The 15503-nt window shown below is 42.6% G+C and overlaps 1 protein-coding gene across 7 annotated transcripts in view; it reads right to left on the bottom strand.

Annotated features, from left to right (window-relative positions):
* NTMT2 (N-terminal Xaa-Pro-Lys N-methyltransferase 2) overlaps nt 1–15503 on the bottom strand; it is a 50135-nt gene that overhangs the window by 21019 nt on the left and 13613 nt on the right. For 3 of the 7 annotated variants that reach the window (XR_012776514.1, XR_012776515.1, XR_012776518.1), the window contains 6 exons: nt 15220–15469; nt 8888–12576; nt 5028–5155; nt 3949–4143; nt 2275–2435; nt 969–1082 (listed from right to left, as the gene is read on the bottom strand). Coding sequence is in view for 2 of the 7 variants with exons in the window: in XM_075508020.1 (XP_075364135.1) it covers nt 12302–12576; nt 15220–15469 (525 nt within the window). In the remaining 5 variants the exon portion in view is untranslated. Of the gene's footprint in view, nt 1–968; nt 1083–2274; nt 2436–3948; nt 4144–5027; nt 5156–6957; nt 12577–13320; nt 13449–15219; nt 15470–15503 lie in introns of those variants that run through there. The other 4 variants (XR_012776516.1, XR_012776517.1, XM_075508021.1 and 1 more) reach the window with 4 other exon arrangements.

The raw sequence follows: 15503 nt of genomic DNA, 5'->3' as shown, positions 1-15503 counted from the left end.
CTCTCTGGCTGTGAAAGGCGATTCCCCACACTGCTTTATCACTGCTGTGAGCAAAAAGGTGGTAAAGTACTCAGACACCTCTCAGAGGTGCTATGAGACTCCATGAGTAAATACCCCAACGTGCCTTTGAATACCGAGAGTCTGAACCCAGGCACGCCATAGCAAGGGGTTGTGACCCAGCAGACACCAAGTTTTCTCCTGTATTCATGCTAGCACGCAGGATGACACCAAAGAGCGAGTATGTGAATGGAAGACCCACCGATTCTCTACTGTGGAAACCCCACTCTAGGGCTCTCCCCTTCCACCTTCCTCAGCTCTCAGCACTTTGCCACAACCCTGTGTCTCAGTCTTTGCCCCAGCTCCTGCAGGCCTTGATCCCTCATCCTTGTTTTGCAAAATACAGTGCTGTCAAGAAGCCAAGATGCCCTGCAACTCCAGACCATCAAAATGCTTCTCAGACCACTGGAGTTATCACTTGGAAAGCCCTGGTACTTGTCCTGGGCATTTCTCCCAGGAACCCAGAAACAGCAGCCGTCGTGCTTACAGGAACATAGGGGCCACATGTGTCTCTGGATCTGATGTGAGGAGCTCAAGGGTGAGGTAAAAGCAGACACGGAAAAAAACATCCGTGAGCTGGCTTGAAGTTCAGAGCTGGCCTTGGATCTGCATTTCCCTGGCTGGACCCAGACTTCTACATCTCCCCTCTCCTGTGCAACTTTGTTTGTCTTAGGGACAAACCGCATCGCTGCCATCATGAAACGGCTAGCCTGCGCTTTATACAGCTGCATCCCTGTTAGCTAGCTAAGACTCTGGGGTGACGTAATTGCCTCAGTGGAAATAGGAGCTGAAGAATGTGATGTGACGAATTTTCCCGGACCACCAAATAAATTAAAAAGTAGGCTCCCAGCCCAGAAAGGTTACCCTCCCAAATAAACATGTCCCAGCCTCCCTTCCTTACACACACTTACCTTCTTCCACACCAGGAAGCTGAGCTCCTCACAGACTCCATTACAGACCCAGAATGAACAGGTTCTTCCAGCCAGTCGGCATCTCCTGTACAGTAATTGCTTTGGTATGGGCATCTGAGAACAAGACAGAACTGTATATACTAGAAATATTCTCTTTGCATAAACTTCTCAGTAGACTTACTTTTGTCTTGTTGCCAGGAAATGTATTTGGGGCCTCTCGCTAACTTCACATTTCTTTGATTAGAGGGGCATGGGCAGTTTGTTCCAATAGTTACAGGGAAAACAGCAATGAGAGGAACTGAGAAACTGGAAAGCCCTCTCTAAGCACATCAGCTCTGCAACAGCGCATGAGACCACCCTACTCCACCATCCTTCTTGTGACAGCCACACTTCCAAGGATTGGAAAGGAAGGGGGGGAACTGTGCAAACGTGCTTCTCCAGAACAGGGAATGTCATAACCTTACAACCTGAGATCACTTAAGCAACACAATGCAGTGAGCTCCAGGGTGAAAGAGGGGCCATTCCACAACCAACAGCAACACGCGACTGGGGGAATCAGCAAACAGTCAAAACTGGTTGGGTGGGTGGGGCAGGAATTTAAGAAAGCAAGAATATAGTCAGGCAAATTGGAGTGCAGCCAGGAAACGTGAGTTAACACCTTTCCTCTGCCAAAGAACACCACTAGGTCTGTAGTGACAGTGAATGGCCAGGGCCTTGGCCTCACAATCTGCTCAAAAACCTGCAAGGTGGGACATGCAGATTGTGTGCCCAGCTCAGGTCACGATTACTTTGCGGCGTGAGACAAGGCACTTAGCTTCTCTCTGCCCCAGCTCGTCTGTGTGCTCCCTGGGTGCACTCACCTCCCTCCTGAGGCTCAGTAACAGTTTAAATGCCTGGTTCTCTTAAGAAGCAAGGTGATCCAGAGAGTGCAAAGTACTTTATTTTTTGTCCTGGAGAAACCAGCTTTGTTCGGAGTCTCACTCATTAAGACCGCGGCCACTGTAATCCAAGCTCCTTTGATGGAAAGGGTAAGCGGGGAGATTGCCAAAGGGAGGATTAGCTGATGGATGTCTTGAGCTGCAAGGGTGTCTCATATGGATTTGTGCAGGATTTTCACCTCAGCTGTCCTGGCTGGAACTCCCGTCCTACCGTACCAAGACACTCTCCTTGCAGGCCTTGCTCTGCCTCTAGCAGCGGTGAGGCCCCGGCTGAGGGCTGGTTGCTAGCTGTCATTCTCAGCTCCCTTGTGAAGGAAAGGTACACAGCATGCCAAAGAAAACCTAGCCCCAGACTGTGAAAAACTTACCTGGTGTACTCATAGGGAAGTGGCAGCTTTGTCCAGAGACAGGATTGATTCAGGTGGGATTCCCAGCTTGGCTACTCAGTGGTACAATGCTCCGGGCCACTGTTTTCCGTTCTACAGTAGGGATCACCATATGCTCCTCTCTGCACTGCACCCTTTGAGACCTATGAATGAAAGTGCTGTAAGCTGCTTTGTGCTTTTAGGCCTAACCTTAAGTAAAGACATTTAGAAGGCACAGTTCCAACACGTATTCCTAGACTACGTGATAGGCAGCAAGTTCCTCGCTATTCCCCAGTAGAAAGGAGTAGCACAATCCCTGTTATTCTCTGTCTATGACTGCCTCCTCCTTACTCGTCACGTTTGTCTTGATCTTTGGTTTCTGCCACTGTGCTTCTATGGATACATCAAGCTACTTGTGTGCACTCATTGTTACGGGACAGAAAGGAAGGACGCGATCTGCAAAGGCAGGTGAGAGCCACTTCTACATTATCTAGTTACGTGAGAATTTTCATTCTGAAAGAACAACTTTCTAACCTTCATGGTGCAGTTAAGCCTTAAAGGGTGGTAACTACAAACACAATATTATTATTTCCTAAAATGTCATTATTTGAAAGCCATTCTCACAATGGGGTGTTTGAGGATGAAAATATTCCATTCTGTCAAGTCTCCTGCTTTCTATGTCAAACATCCCGCTCCTTTCCTGCCACCACCTTTGCAACTCACACGTGCCCAGCATGAGGCCACAGCTCCTTTGTAGCTCCTGATCCCAGGTGCTAGATGCTGCTCGGTCCGCTCTTGTTTGACAAGCAGGGCACAAAGCTGGCAGGGAGTGAGGCACTCCATGCCGCTCTCTGTGTGCTGCCAGCTGCCCTAGCGCTTCTTTATCATGCAGGATTACAAACCTATCCATGGGTGGGTATCCGCTCTTCTGTCACAGGACCAAGTGGAGCAGGGTATAAGACTGCTTGTAATGTTATTGTTAGAGGTTCCCTTGGGTTGTTTTTAGCAGAAATTTGAGTTGCTTGTTTTCCAGCAGAGGATCAGTTACAAAAATAACACCAAGCAGAAAGGCTTTTTTGAGAGTGAGGGCTCTGTTTACCCTGTTAATTTCAGGGAAAGTTATTTGGGAGAAGGAAGTAGTTAAATCCTTGTTTACCATGCTGGAAACCCAAATCCCCTCCGTTTACACAAATAAGAGAGAAAATGGCTCAGTGGTATGAGCACATGGCTGTGAATAAGGAGGGCTGGGTTCTGTTCCCTGCTCTAACGCGTACAACTCTCTAAGGCCCCTCTTCCCTCAAGGTGAGATTCAACTCATTTAACATTAGGCATATGGTCCCAGCTGAAGACCAAATCACTAATCAGCAGAGAGAGACAGGATATTCCTAATGTCAGATTTGTCCACTAGCATCGGATGGACTGAAAAGTCATGCAGAGGTACTGGCCTTGCTTCCCTGATTATTAGGCAGTTGTAATAACCAGTTGGACTAAACAGTTGAAATAAAATGAGATGAATGTAACTCTGCTTTGTGGGGTTCCCATACATGCAATGAAGCTAACTAGACCTTCCCCACCTGACAGTGGGGTGGAAAGGATCAATGTACAAATTATTATAACATGCTCTGATGCTGAGATGCTGGAGGCCATAAAAGCCTGACTGTAAGTAGATCTGTCTACCTGAGAAGTCAGCGACGGAAAGTAGTCCACTGGTTCCTAAATCCTTTCTGTTCAGTACGTGCACCTGTCCTGGCTGTTGCATGGCTGGTTTGGATCACTGCAATGATGTGCTCAGCCATCTTTTGTGAGGTGGTATTTCTCTCCTTGCTGTAGAGAATGGAGTCTGTTGGGGGAGACAGGACAAAGCTGCCTGTGCTGAAAGAGCCCAGAAAAAGAGATAATTAGTTACTGATCTCAGCTACATTGGGGCAAAGGCAGGGTTTGCTCTGCCCATTGAAATCAGAATTACTGCATGCTGCAAACTGAAGGTGCTATCAGACATCAGTTTGGGGATCTGCAAGATCTAGGAGAACAGAAAGACAGAGACTGACTCCTACCTGAGCAGTGAAATGACTTAGTGTAGGGTGAGAAAGTACTCCCTTGCTCAGGGTCCCTGTGCCTTGGCATCTAGACAGCTAGGGATGATACATAGCCTAATCACAGGCAAGGAGCACGTCGGATAGCAGAGTGGCTCTACAGACACTATCCAACCAGGACCCTCTTCAATGGCCTATGTTTTGCCTTTGGTAAGTGGTCAGGGCTGCCTCTCTCACCAAACAAGGCAGCCCAAATATGGTTCCTCTGGGAACGTAAATGTTTTACTGAATCACTTAGTTTCTCTTGATGACTGCTGCTTCAGAGTCTTAGCTGCTGGATCCCAGTGGGGATTTTGTTGATGGGGGTTTATTGACTTCTTGTTACCTTGAAGTTACTGCAGTGGTGGGAGTCACAGGTAACTCCTGGAGTCTGTTTATTTTATGGGTTGGATTTTTAAGAGTTTGCCAATGATACCCTGATTTTAGGAGAAGCCACTTGTTTATTTAGCAATGCACACATGTACTGATCCATAAATAAAACTAGTGTGTTATTTAATGAGACCCAACAGAGGGTCAGCCCTGGCTCATTGGTAAACCGATCAATCCAGCGTGCAAAAAGCACCCCGCGGGAAACTCATATCATGTCTATCTGGGGGAGGTGCAAGCCAAACATCAGTATAATTTTGTACTCCACTGAGTTTTCAGGAGTATCCATGCCCGTACCTTCTGAAAGGAAAATGCTAAAAGGTCCAAGATGGAGTAATTTCCAACAATCTTCACTTTGGTCCTCAGTAGAAGCTTTCAGAGTTGTAAGGTTTTTACAGCTGGGGCTGCAGATCCACGTTCCGCATCTGCAGGAGAAAGAACAGACTTGAATGCACTGAAGACTAGTCTCACAGCGAGGTCCATTAATTCCCATACACTCGAGCTAGAATTTATCTCACCTCAAACACTTAAGAATGACTTGTATGAACCTAAGACAGTCCTGTAGGCTCCTTCTACAGTTGAGTATATGGGATAACCATCGCAGGAGGGAAGAAGCTTTCTGGGAGGAGCTGATCTTTCCCCAGTAACAATCATGGGAAGTCTTGACAATTACCTTAACCTCCGACAAGTGTCTCTTAGGTGTCCAAATGAGATGAGAAGCATCTCACACCTGGTGTGCCCTGTGATTACATGCAGCCATAGAGAAGGGAGCCACAAGGTCATTAGGTCATCTTAGCTGATCCTATGTACCACATTACAAAATCCTCACATGAGTGAGAGGCTTGAGATACAAGCAACATAACTCAAAGAGGCTAGGGCAGATCTGAGTGGGTTTTACAAGTGAGACATGCCAGGTGTCACCCAAGGGATATGGAGCCAGGTTGAGCAGATGACATCCAATGCTGACCCAGCAACAGTTGCCTTGGCAAACAGTGCTGGACCATTTATTTGTGTGGTTGGGGATCCACATTACATAGTGGCCCCTGCTCTGCTGCAGCAGATGCCTTGTGAAAAGCTGGCAAGCCACACATATTCCAGGGACCACAGGTCACCTTGGCTAATACAAACTGCGTATATACCACATGTATGCGTATACATCTGTAAAATACACACACAGAAATCTTCCAAAGATTTTGAAGCTAGATCTGTGATTTTTGACTTTCTGGAGCTGACGATGCTGTATGTTTATTACTCTGTTATTGGAGGAGTGTGGGAGGATTTCCACGCTGGAGTATTGCCTCAGCAGCAGCGGCAGCAGGAACTGAGGCTGCTGCCAGCAGCGTCAGGCTGCATGTGCACATAGAAGGCTGCTCAGAAAGTGTTGCGTACCACTTTGTAGATGCTTGACAGCACTTGTGGCATGTGTGCCACTCTTTGGGAATCTCTGCTACAGATCTGGAAGAGGCAGTCTCTGAATCAGGATTTTACATTCACAGGGCATTGTCAGAAGTTAGGGAGAGGAGAACAATCAGGCATAATGTACCTACAAATCAGTTCAAGTCACTGTAAAGTGGTACAGTTGAACAGAGCTTTCAGAAGGACTTTGCTATTGCTTGCATCTTTAATGCATCTATCCAGAATGGGATGGATGCATGGGCCTGCCATGAATGTCTCCTGCATGGGCCAGTTTTTCTCCACTGCCTGCAAAGAGAGCCTAGACAATTATCTTAGATGAGACATCTTTATTTAGGTGTCTCAAATCAAGTGAGATTATTGGTACCTAAGATGCCTACATCTCCCTAAGGGGTTTTCAAAGACAGGCTGATGCTAAACTTTGTTTGAATTGGCCAAATGCTTTAGAAATCCCTCTAGATGCCTACCTCCACTGGCAGGCACTTAAATGCTTTCAAATCTGGTCTCCTAGATAATTCTGAAAATGTAGTCTTGTGTGAAGCTGAGGTTCCTACAAGCCAGATCTTCAGAGACTTGCAGGCATTCAAAGACACCAATAGGTATCTACTACGCCACAGTGCACTTACAGGACTTCTGCATCTTCAAATGTCTCTAAAAACCTTAGTCTCAGGAACCTGAAAATACCAGAACAGATTGAAATGCCTGCAAATTCAACACTTTTGGAAGAGAGATACAGGGAAGAGAGACTTTCCACCAATGTTCTGTCTTTTATTTTTGCTGCAGGCATACACCAGGTTGTTCTTCCAATGCTTTGAAAGGAACAGAAGCTGTTTATGTTCACGAGCACAATGTTCAGCCTGAGCCCTCTCTTTGCAGGACATATCAGGTTGGCCTAATAAGCAGGCTAACAACAACCATGCTGTTTCAATCTGCTCCAAGCACAACCAGAATAAGTTTATGTCTGCCTGAAAAACACTCTGTAGTTCCTGTAGCGGCCTGATTTGTGGTGTTAATCACTCACAGCTACCACTCAGGTAAAGCTGTAATGTGGCCCAGATCATCCTTCTGTGCCTCAGTTTCCTTATCCTGAACACGATGATAATGCATGCTTCAAGGTCTAGGGATGTATAGTGTCATACAAATATTGTTATTTATGGAGGTGATGAGAACATGAGCTTTGTTTGGTACAAAGGTCTAGGAGTGCCTACTTGACATCAATTGAAAGAGACAGGTATTAACCTGTATGTTTGAAATACAGCGTGTTGTTATTGCTCTCAGATAAACAGAATTACCTCCTCTTAAAATCAAAGGTAATCTGTTTTACTTCAGTGAGATGTGGTGATGTCCACAGAGAACAAATCATTTTTGGCAAGTGGAGGAGGGATTTTCTTGGCAAGTTGGAAGAAGCATCAAAGGAAGAGAAGAGGGATAGGATGCAACACAACTGGTTTTAATCACACATAACAGTCAAGTTCCTCTGGACAGGCCTACTGTCTGATATGCCATTGTAAACGCTCTGGGGAGCCTGGATTAAGAGAACGGAAAAAACAAGTGAATGGTGTAAAGGTACTCAGGGCACTCAGTGGAATAACTGGCAAAGCTTTTGTCAGGTGGCATTATGTAGTGATATATTGCTCCCATTAATGTAGTGCCCCGGTACCATGACTTTGATTTTTAATGGGTGTTTGGTTATCCAAGTCCATGCCTTTTTCTGGTTTTGACAGTCACAGCTCCTCAGATCACACTGCACTTCTGTTTGACATTAACGATGAAGATGCTGAATTGGTTATAACAAGGATGCACTTTCATTCCCACTGTACAACCACCAAGGAGAGGGGAGACTCTCTTATTTCAAGCCAGTTCAGCTCTGAGGTGGTGGGAATTGCTCTGGAGGTGCCAGTTTCTTTTTCTTGCCTGTCAAAGAGCCTAAAGTGGCTGCTCCCTAGACCAGGCACACTGCAAGCTGCCTGAATGGATGGGATACATCTGGAGAAAAAGAGCTTGGGCAAATACTTCTTGACAGGACTGTTCCTCTTGAAATGACTGTTTCCTCTGGAAATTGCTGACTTGTTTCACTAAATTTGGGGGCAGGGAATGTGCTAATTTTATTAGCATATTCTGTAGGAAACTGATGTTTCACTTCAACTATTACAATACTGTATCATGTATTATATTATCCTCTCACATAACACGTCAGTTTAGACTAGATTATATAAACATCCAAACAAGAAAGTCAAATTAAAAATATTTGATATGATCATTTCAGTATTTCTGAAACAAAGTATTTTAGAACATCCATTCAGTGGTATGTTTCAAAATGATGGCGCTCTCTTCCAATTAGGAATGAAAGGACATTTGTAATGTCTGAGTTGCCTTTGGAACATGAACAGCTTGAGCTTTGATGGTTGCTGGAGCTGCACAGTTGGGATTGCTATTCAGGCTGCTGTAATAATTGATTCCTTACATTTTGTTTGGGTTGCAGTAGCATTTGGGGGCTACTGTCAGGGCTTGAGGATCTCTTTTGCAAGGAACCTCACGTTCATATAATAAAGATAATAAGTGGCCTTCAGTCACACAGAATAGAAGCACTGGACCTGATATGGGGAAACCAAGCATTACCAAGAGGTTTGGTAGTGACATGGCAGAAGTGGGCTTTACTGCACTTTGGCTAAGCATTTACTTGAGTAGTGGTTGCCTGAGAGAAACATCTGATTGAAGGACTAATTGGGTATTTCACTAATTACCTGCTGGTGGTGAATGAGGGCTTGAGCTTGAAGGACCCTGAATGTTCTGTGAACCTTGGCTCAGCCAGGGTCTTGATCTTGGATTAAATTTCTGGTAACGTCGGGATCGGGAACAAGTCCTAAATGAGAACCAAACAAATGGGATTCGAACTCGCAGTGCAGTCTGATGAGCTCAAGACTTCTTTAAATGCATGGTTTAAATAACCTGAAAGTTGAGGCAGAGCAACTGAGTTGATTATCCAGTCTTTGAACACCAAAGAGCAACTGATATATAGACGATTTCTAAGCAAGATCTTCTGTTTGAAATTTGTGATTCATTATTATACACTATGGTAAAGTCCAGAGAGCCCTGAACTTTTAAGCCAAGAATGGCCCTTACCCAAATTAATGAACATTTAAGGGTGGCCTACACTGGTTGACTGGGAGTTCTTGAATTAAAATATACCTTGGAAAAGGAAGAAACCAAAATATTATTCAGTCTGCAGCAATCTCATGCATTTAAGCCCCTGGAGGGCTTGTGTTTCTTTACTCTTGAGGTTCATTATGTCACCAGAAAAGCTTTAATATTTTACTGTGGAAGCAACGTAGCCATGAAACATTAATTTCCAGGAATGTGGGAATCATGAAATACGCGTTTTTCTACTAAATTGAGATTTTACTTGTCTCTGTTCTCACACAGTTAAGGGAACCAATTTTCATTACATGTTTACGTATATGTATTCTGGAAATTCAAATAGGAAAGATGTACAAAATACAGGAAGAACATTTTAACCTTGAAAAATGTATTTCACTGATAACAATACCAGTCATTTATATTCTACCTTTCATCCTAAACCACTTTACATTCTATGTCCATCTTGGAACCACGTCTCTTATTACTGAACTGCACCCACTCTGGTGTGTAAGTGAACAGCTGATATATTCTGTCCTGTGAGATGTGGCAGCTGTTTAGATTTGTATAAAATTGTTTAATTCCCTATTTCCACAATGCTGTTCTCTCACCATTGTAGTGACCAACACCATTCAGATATGCCTGCCACAGACACGATTGTAATAGGATCTCCAGCAGTCCCCAAGTATTCTGCACCTTGGCAGATGTCTCTGGCTGGAAGAAAAAATGGTGAAGGACAAATTAATTTGTAACACATAAAGGCCTTTTAAATATTCTCCTGTTATATTCTCACCGTTATTGCTAACCAGTGTTACTAACTATAGGACTGATGCCTCTTTCCTGTAAAACAAATGGCTGGGTATCCTTCAGATATCTGCACGCTCATACGCACGCAAAGACCACACCAGCTTTTAGCAGCCTTGGCAGAATGAAAGCATTGTAGTGGCTTAAAGGTAATTTGAAGCACTTAGTTCTGGGGACAATTCCAGAATGTAAGTGTTCACCTAGGGTTTTTAACAATGTTATATACTAAATTTACATCCATTACCAGTTGATTAGAATGGAAGAATTAGCCAAAACATTCCAGAAGCATCTGTGTCATGGGAACCATAGGTTTCTAGGTTATATGACACGCCAGAATATTCACCAAATCACCAGGTTTTTTTTCCTTAATGCTACAATTAGCGATGGCACATTAAGAGAACAATTATTCGGTAAGATTTGATGGCAGGAAGCCCTCTGCCATAAATTGGAAATTCTCAACATATGCAACCATATTGCTAGAGAAGATGAGTTATGCAATTAAAACCAAAACTGGAGATTTGTTATCAAAGGATGGCAAAGTGTACTAAAATCCAGCTGAGAGGTTCCCTGATCTCATTATCTTCAGGCTTCTATGTGAGTTAATCTAACACAGATGACAATATTTGACACAGACAATTGTGCCTACAGTCATGTGGAGGATGTTTAATAGAACCCCTTTCCATCAGAAGATGGAGGTTTGTCATCATAATGCAACTCTTCAAAAAGTCTGATAAGTTTTGCCAGAATTGCATTTCAGGGGAATAAAATGCGATAAAAATTCTAACAGAGTCAGAACAGTCCATTCTAACGTTATCATTAATTTCTAAAATTTTGAACAAGCCATATTTAATTTGCTTTTTACTGCACATAATAATATTTTAAGTGCAATTTATTTTAGAAGTTGAATTCAAAAGAAACATTTGATTTTGTCTGAATGAAAAATTTTTATCAACTTGGAAAACTCTGTGGTTCTGTGGTTTTCCCTCATAAAGAATTTCAAAATTCTCCCTTCTCGTGCTCATTCAGAATGAAGCAGACTTTCAAATTCTGAATTTTTTTTGCAAAATGAACTTCTGTCCTCCCACAGCACTTTCTGTGCCTATATGAAGAGGACAAGAATCTCAATGTGTAATTTCTGTGAGCCTTAAGGAGATGGTATGTGTGTATTTTCAAATCCAGGCTTATACAGCTGCTGTTTGAATATAAATCATAGATGCTTTTGGGTTACACTAACACCCTCTGCAGTTTAGTACAGTTGTTAATTAATACAATACTGTATTAGTTCTTCTTACAGTCTTACTATTAACACCCCATGAAATCCCATTAGCTCTGCATATGGTGCCAGACTTGTTCTGAATGTGGGAAAGAAAGAAGTTTACACTGGTATGAATAACAAAAAGAAGCTTTCAAGTGGTTTCCACTGTGAACATTTTGAAAAAATATTTTCCAGAATGTAATTTGTGGGGCAATCTTTTCACAAAATTTCAATGCAAACATGCATATATTTGTCATCTAAGTATTCCCCTGGAGTGCGAAAACCCTTATGCACCACTATTGTTCTATGGCAGAAACATCAGGAAGATAAAGTAGTTCCTAAAAATGGAAAATTAACCAGGTTGTCTTATTGTCCAAACTGACAGAAATGCACAAAAATAAATAAACTGCATAGCTGATGCCAACAAATGGATAAAACTTTCCTTACATTTTTGGTTTAAATATTTTAAAGTACAGATAGTGATGACAGTCAAAATTTGGGTTAGGTTTTCCAGAAGTTATTTGAATTTCCTGCTTCAGTGATCTGACAGATCCTTCTTAAATTCCAAGAAGATTTAAGTGCCATAGTAAAAACCAGGCTTATTTGTTAACACCTCATACAGAACACTCCAAAACGTATTACCCACTACAGAAACTTCAGACCTAATTATTTTATATTAGTTGAGTTTTGTCCAGTATTGACTCCTTAATGAAAGAGAGATCTTACAAGCAGCTGTTAGAAAGGCTTTTAAAAATGGAGAGAATGACGAAGCAGGCAGGATTTAGAAGTAGACTACTCCCTGGAGGATCTGGCTCAATTGTAATTCTCTCCCGATCCTTTAGGAGTTGCTGCCCTAGAGCTGTAGTAGTAGCAGTGCATGGTTAGGAGGATTCTTGTAGATGCTTTTCTCCTTCCCAGTCCTGTGGTTCATCCATAGTCCAGTCTCCGCAGTCTCACTATGCAATCAGGAATGGCCAGGGCCTTTCTGCATGGCCAACATCCAGACGGGGACGCACTGCTCAGGGAATCCCTCTTGCCTCTCCTCTCGTAGGATGGTGAGTCCGCTCATTTCAATCAGGCTGTGGAGGATGTTCAGGTCTCGTATCACACTACTATCCAGACAATCCAGGATACAGCCCTCCCTGGCTACATTGTCCTTGAGAATGATAACGCCATTATCTCTCAAGCCATTCTGGCACCGGATGAGAAACTCCAGGAGATCTTTATCTGTCAGATATCCTACAGATGAAAAGATGGAAAATAGATCACTATTAACCATTCAAACAGACTCCTCCTGTACACATTAGAATGGTGCCTTGATCTGAGTCTCCACACCCTGTTTATTGCAGGAGAAGTTCTAGTCCTGCCAGATTTAATTATGAAATCTTGGGCAAATCAACGAGGCCAACAGTTACAAACTCAAGTCAATATTTAGGATCCATATTAGTAGCAGCAACAGATGTGGACAGAAGTCAATGGGAATACTGCAGAAAATACTGGGTGCTGAAGGGTTCTTTAATCTGGTGGTTAAAGTCATAATAAGAATCAGTGGCAGGAAGCTGGAGCCAAACAAATTCATACTGGAAATAAGTGACAACTGTTTAACTGTGTAAGTAATTACCAATTGGAAACTACCAACAGAAGTGGTGTTTACCACCTCTTGAAGTCCTCGAATCAAGCGTGGTTGAATTTCTCAAGACACGTTTTAATTGAACACAAACTACTGGCTCAGTACAAGGGTAAAGGAATGAATATAACTGCTTGTGATATAGAGTAGGTCAAACTAGATAATCTAACAGTCCCTTCCGTCTTTTAATGCTACAAATCTCTATAACTTTGTGTAACATTATGTATCCATCAAAGGAGTTCTGGATCAAAGATCCAGAGAGGAATGCAAGACCTTCCAAACTGCCAAATAAATTCTTTATATTACCCCATACTGTCGTGGTTTCTGCATATACCTTATATATTTAAAAATAGTACTTTTTCAATACGTTCTTCAGATTGTGTTTTTTATCCTTCCTTCTCAAAGATCAATACTTCTGTTATGTTGAGATCAGTAGTGCAGGGCTCAGAGAAGAGCAAAATGAGAACTCTCACATGTGAAACATCTAAAATGAATTAACAAGGACAGGTGGTCAGAAACTGAATGAAAAACTTGAAAAAAATAATCATTTGTATTTTCTAGCCAAAATATTTAGTTTTCTTGATGGAAGACTTAAACTTTTATAAATGGGATTTGTCATTTCAAAACCACATTTTGACATAGTATGTCAGGTTTCTTTAACCACCCCCAAAAAAAAAAGAAAAAGAAAAAAGCCCCAAAGCCTGAAGCTGAATACCTTTCAAGTTGAAGGAAAATGGTAATTTCTATATTAAATGTAAACTTGCATTTTTATTTTTTCATAAAATAACAGCCTGGGCTCGTATACTTATGCATATATAAGACAAATCAAGATCGCATCGGCAAGATTCATTGAAGCTTTTCAATACCTAATTTGGAACTTAACGTTCTCTTAACTTAGGTTTTAGCCTAGTTTCCCAAGAAAATGAGATCTTCACAGTGTTGCTTTCTACCAGACAGTCCTGCCCTCGCTCCACCAAAAAGCATTGAGCTTGTTGGCATATTTCAGCCAAATTCAAGATAGGGGTAGAAGTTTGATTAATGCTTAAGATCACTAGATATTTCATTGAAATTGATGGAGAAAGGAGATTCATATCTGTGTCTGTGCTAAAGAAAAGGCATATGCTCCCTTCATTAGCAGCCACATAGCTGATCAGCACAGTGTCAGACAAGTCTTAGCTCATTCAGTCTCACATTGACTCAGATTTGCACAAAAGATGAGGCAGGAGCTACATTTACTGCAATGACTAGTTATTCAAGAAAAGCAAAAATACAAAGGAAAATTATACTGTTCTGAAGCAATTTCTTGTACAGCTATAAAAACCTGTTCTAAGAAGCTCAGTTTCATTACTTTTTAAGACTATGTGTAGAGGACAAATAAGTGTTCCTGAATAAAACCATCTCCTGTGCTAATCTTTTACCTTTATTTTTGCCTAGCAAGAAACCATCTCCAGGGTTTTGGAGAGAAGGAGTTGCTCAGGCCTCCTCTTGTGCTTTAGAATAATGACTTCTGCCAACTGAAACTGCACCATGGACACCTAGGTTCACAGATTAGGAGAAAATCTTCTTTCTGGAAGGACAGTTAGGCACTGCAGTAGGTTTTCTAGAAAAAATTAAGAACTTTTTTTTTTTTGGAAAGGAACATAGCCCACATTATCTGATGGCCAGTCTGCTGGTCTTAATGCTGCAGGGCATTCACTGGGGTGGCTGCAGAAGAAGCAGACATTGCTTATATGAGGGGGTACTGTGGGGTATAGCTAAGTGAACCTGTTTGATAAGCATCAGTGCATGTATAAGACATGATCTGGCTTATAGGTATTGGTGATTTCACTACAGCTTTTTTCAGATTGTTTCCTGAAATACCCCAAGTCTGGATAATCACCAGATTCAGAAATCCCTGCTCACAGGTGAGGCCAACCCCATGTATCTGTCTGCAGCACAGGCAACTAAGAAGGAAAATTCCTGCTCAAGAAAACCCATATATAAGGCCTGCTCCTCAGCTGCACCTTAGCATGCAGGCTACTCTCCAAGAACATGTACCTTCCTCCCATACGTGACCTGAAAAAAACCAACTTGATTTGTACTCACTGTGCATATGGCTGGGGAGAACTCTCAGAAGTCTCTTGTGAGATTTTAGGAAGCAGTTCCAAAGATGTGAGAACCTCCTTTTACAGCTGTACCATTCTTTTAACATGAACTTTAGCACAGGCTGTATAGTTCTCCAAGATGCTGGGCTGGATGAATCATGCTGAACTAACCTGAAACCCACTGAATCCAGATGACGTCATATCTTTGTGTGGCTGGAGTGAATTCCTGGAGGCTTTTGCAATAATACATCTCTACTCTGTCCTCCTTGCCCTGCAGGTAGTTCGGGACCTCAGCCAGGAAATTCTCCATCATATCCACCAGTTCCACACTCCTGAAAACTGGTAACAGGACATGCTTGCTGATACGACCTATCCCAGAACCGCAGTCCAGGGCGCGGTTGGTGCCAGCTTTCCCCACCCCCTGTGGGATACAAGAAAATAATTTGAAATCTGAA

The sequence above is a fragment of the Mycteria americana genome, chromosome 7 (genome assembly GCF_035582795.1).
Source record: "Mycteria americana isolate JAX WOST 10 ecotype Jacksonville Zoo and Gardens chromosome 7, USCA_MyAme_1.0, whole genome shotgun sequence".
Lineage (NCBI taxonomy): Eukaryota > Metazoa > Chordata > Aves > Ciconiiformes > Ciconiidae > Mycteria > Mycteria americana.
Note: the sequence above shows the minus strand (reverse complement) of the source record. Positions and strands in the feature narration are given on the sequence as shown.